The 1,175-nt window shown below is 39.1% G+C and overlaps 1 protein-coding gene across 7 annotated transcripts in view; it reads right to left on the minus strand.

The window, feature by feature from the left end:
• The window catches only part of LOC105135069 (trihelix transcription factor GTL1-like), a 4,837-nt gene extending 3,931 nt beyond the window's left edge, over positions 1-906 (minus strand). For 4 of the 7 annotated variants that reach the window (XM_011039754.1, XM_011039759.1, XM_011039755.1 and 1 more), the window contains exon 1: positions 1-903. This exon is cut by the window's left edge and continues 225 nt beyond it. Coding sequence is in view for 1 of the 7 variants with exons in the window: in XM_011039761.1 (XP_011038063.1) it covers positions 29-219 (191 nt within the window). In the remaining 6 variants the exon portion in view is untranslated. The other 3 variants (XM_011039761.1, XM_011039757.1, XM_011039760.1) reach the window with 3 other exon arrangements.
• Between the last annotated feature and the right edge of the window lie 269 nt (positions 907-1,175).

The following is a 1,175-nucleotide window of genomic DNA, read 5'->3' on the forward strand; positions in this document are numbered from 1 at the left end:
ACCCCCCCCCCCACCACTTGTTGTGGCAGCAGTGGCAGGAGGTCTGCTGCTAATGGGTGATGCTTCTTCTACTACTTGCTGCTGCTGCTGCTGCTGCATGTGGGTTGCCAGTGCAGCAGATGTAGAAGGAGGTAAAGGCACATCACCTTGTTGTTGCTGTTGCTGTGACACTGCATATTGTGACTGTGATGACCCTCTTTCTCCACCTCCTTGTTGCATCCTTGAACTTAACTCTCTCCACTTTTCTTGATATTAAATTTTCAATTCTCGAGGTTGAGGATCTCTCTTCATCTATGATAATAATTCAGGAAGCAATAGTTTATTGATCCCTTATCCCCTCCCTCACTAGAGCATATAGGGATTAAGGAAGAAGATAAGAGAATTGAGAGGGAGAGCAAGAGAGAGAGAGAGAGAGAGTAAGGGAAGCTTTGGTGAAAGATGGAGGTGATGTTAAAAAGAAAGGGCGAAAAAAAGAGAGAGGGAGAGAGTAGACAACTGGAAAAGATAAAATAAAAGCCAAGAAAGAAAGAGAGAATTCCTATGAGTTAGTGCTAGCTGCTGCTGCAGCTGCTGCCTCTTCTTCAGATTTGATTTATTATTATTTTCTTAAAAAAAACCCTTGTCTTGTTTTTAATTCAAGGAAAAAAAAAGCCAGCAGTAAAGAAGAGAAAAAAAAAAAGAATATCAGAAGAAGAGCATAATAATCATCATCATCATCAGCTGCACTATACACTGGTACAAAGCATGACAGTGTGTAAAAAATAAAAGAGAAATGGAAGGATGGGGCTGGAGAGAGACAGAGAGAGAGAGAGAGATAGAGAGAGATGAATGAATGGAGATGGCAAATTATGAGGTTGTTGATGATTAAGAGAGAGAGGGAGTTTGTGTGTTGTGTTGTCAGCAGTTCTCCCTCTCTCTCTCTCACTTTGCAGCTAATAATTGTTTATGACCCTTCTTTTATTACCAACATTTTTCTTGATCATTATTTTTATTTACTCCAGATAAATAAAATTTTAATCCAAGGTATAGTATATGATACTATTCAATTGGATATGAATCAAGATAAATGCATTTTTGTAGGTGAAAATCTTTTTTTTTCTTGGGGGGGGGGGGGGGTTGGATCAAGGTAAATGCATTCTCTAGGTAAATTTTTTTTTTTTGGGGGTGGATTGAAG

Source organism: Populus euphratica, unplaced genomic scaffold (genome assembly GCF_000495115.2).
Source record: "Populus euphratica unplaced genomic scaffold, PopEup_1.0 scaffold172.1, whole genome shotgun sequence".
Lineage (NCBI taxonomy): Eukaryota > Viridiplantae > Streptophyta > Magnoliopsida > Malpighiales > Salicaceae > Populus > Populus euphratica.